This window comes from Etheostoma cragini, chromosome 3 (genome assembly GCF_013103735.1).
Source record: "Etheostoma cragini isolate CJK2018 chromosome 3, CSU_Ecrag_1.0, whole genome shotgun sequence".
NCBI classification, from domain to species: Eukaryota; Metazoa; Chordata; class Actinopteri; order Perciformes; family Percidae; genus Etheostoma; species Etheostoma cragini.
The window spans coordinates 29,629,988-29,632,414 of record NC_048409.1 but is presented as its reverse complement, the minus strand read 5'-3'; the positions used below and the strand labels follow the sequence as shown (position 1 = coordinate 29,632,414).

The following is a 2,427-nucleotide window of genomic DNA, read 5'->3' as shown; positions in this document are numbered from 1 at the left end:
ACACACACACACACACACACACACACACACACACACACACACCCTCCCAGGCCTCCTAGCGGTGACCTAAGACTACGGGGGAGACTGGGTCCAGTACCTGACTCGGTGACCACCTCCAGGTCGATTCCCTCGGGCTGGTCCTCGAACTTCTCCAGCTCGGACAGCGTGGGCTTCACCCCGTCTGTGATCTGTCAGGAAGCACAGACACGCTGCTGAGGACCACAGGGGCCGGGGCAGGTCTGGGCAATGACCCGGCAACCCGGTCCCCAACCAGCACCGGGTTACTGGGTCCACTATTATTCCACTTATGTACTCATCATTCTCATGTCTCACTTATTATTTACTATTTATTGATCATTCCCTATTCCAGTGTTGTCCAAACTGTTCATATTGTAATATAATAACATGAAACTATATATCCCAGCATCCTTTGCACTATGCCCCACATTTAGAATAACAAACCATCACAGTTCACTCCTGCGTACTTTACACTCCTCATTGCAATATTGCCTCTACGTTGTTCCTGTTTACAGTGTGTATGTATTAGTGTGTGTTAGGAGTGCACAATATTGGAATAATCTGACATTGCGATATTTTTTGCCCTCTTCGATATACATTTCGATATTAAAAAAGGAAAAAGGAATTTTTAAAAGATGACATGAATACAATAAGTCATACTTGACTACTGCGTTGATTTGGGGGGGGGGGGGAGTGCATCTATCATAGATACCTTTCTGATGTGAACCAGTCTTTGTTGAACTTTAATGCTTTACACACACCAGAGGAAGTAACAAAGACTAACGTTACTCTTCTTCAGTGGTGTTGGAGAGCGGCATCAGGTAGAACTACGCTGGTTGACTAGCATGACGCCATGTATTCATATAATAATCAGTCGAGGCTAACGTGATGACAGAGACGGCGTGTTGCTTCCTCTTAATGTCAGGTTGTGGTCGACTAGCGGGGCCAGCTCGTTAGCCCGCTAGCTCGTTAGCTTGATAAACCGATCAGACCTGCACGTCACGCGCACTAGCAACACACTGTGTGTCGAAGAATAATTAAATCAGTGGACATGACGTTAGATCAGACACAGACTTCCGTAGTAGACTCAAAAAAACAACCAGAAATGATGAATTATTTTGACTAAGATCAGAGGAATGAAAGTGATCAGTTGTATTTATAAAGAGCGTTGGAAGGAATCCTATCCATGTTTTTTGTGGTAATTTGGTTAAAAAGAAACTCATATTTCAGATATAGACATTTATTTAAGAGGTAAGATTTGACCCGAGGACAACAGGAGGGTAAGAAGAAGAAGAACAAGAAGAAGGAGGAAGAAGAAGAAGGAAGAAGAAGAAGAAGAAGGAAGAAGAAGAAGGAAGAAGAAGAAGGAAGAAGAAGAAGGAAGAAGAAGGAAGAAGAAGGAAGAAGGAAGAAGAAGGAGAAGAAAGAAGAAGAAGAAGAAGAAGGAGAAGGAAGAAGGAAGAAGAAGGAAAAAGGAAGAAGAAGAAGGAAGAAGAAGGAAGAAGGAAGAAGAAGAAGAAGGAAGAAGAAGAAGATGAAGAAGGAAGAAGAAGAAGGAAGAAGAAGAAGGAAGAAGGAAAGAAGAAGAAGAAGAAGAAGAAGAAGAAAGAAAGAAGAAGAAGAAGGAAGAAGAAGAATGAGAAAAAGGAGAAGAAGGAAGAAGGAAGAAGGAGAAGGAGAAGAAGAAGAAGAAGAAGGAGGAGGAAGAAGGAAGAAGAAGAAGAAGAAGGAGAAGGAAGAAGAAGACGAAGACGAAGACGAAGACGAAGACGAAGACGAAGACGAAGAAGAAGAAGAAGAAGAAGGGCCCTTCTCACCACGGCGGACATGGCGAAGCTCTTGAACAGGAACCCTTTGCGGCTGTACCGGTTCCCCTCGAAGATCATGAAGTCCCCGTCATGGCTGACCTCCCCTCCGAGAGACCTGTCAATCAAATCCAAAAACTTTCTCACAGCGTCGCTCTTTTTAAAAATGCCTCATCTGTGACCAACCCAACGTGCATAAACCCCGATTTACTGACTTAGACGGGAAATATTACTATTATATATAAATATATATATATATATATATAAATATGATATTAATATTACTATTAGCAAGATAGTTGTTGATGTTTCAGTCCACCGACCGCTGGTGCTGGTCTACTGTAGTAATATAGATATAAATATATAGATATAGAGTATATCGATACGCAACCTTTAGCAGAAACACATTAAACAGACACTTATTGAGTCACAGCATGTGTGTGTGTGTGTGTGTGTGTGTGTGTGTGTGCGTGTGTGTGTGTGTGTGTACCTGATCTTTTCCGCATCAAAAAGCCTCTGAGCAGGTCTTTTGAACTTCTTCCTCTTGGCAAACCAGTCTTTCTAGAGGACAGAGACACACACACACACACACACACACACACAC

General features: G+C 42.7%; 1 protein-coding gene across 1 annotated transcript in view; it reads left to right on the top strand.

Moving 5' to 3' along the window:
- Positions 1-2,427, top strand: part of supt5h (SPT5 homolog, DSIF elongation factor subunit) — a 23,802-nt gene that overhangs the window by 10,057 nt on the left and 11,318 nt on the right. Inside the window, exon 9 of the mRNA XM_034863549.1 lies at positions 120-237. Coding sequence (XP_034719440.1) covers positions 120-237 — 118 coding nt within the window. The remainder of the gene's footprint in view (positions 1-119; positions 238-2,427) is intronic.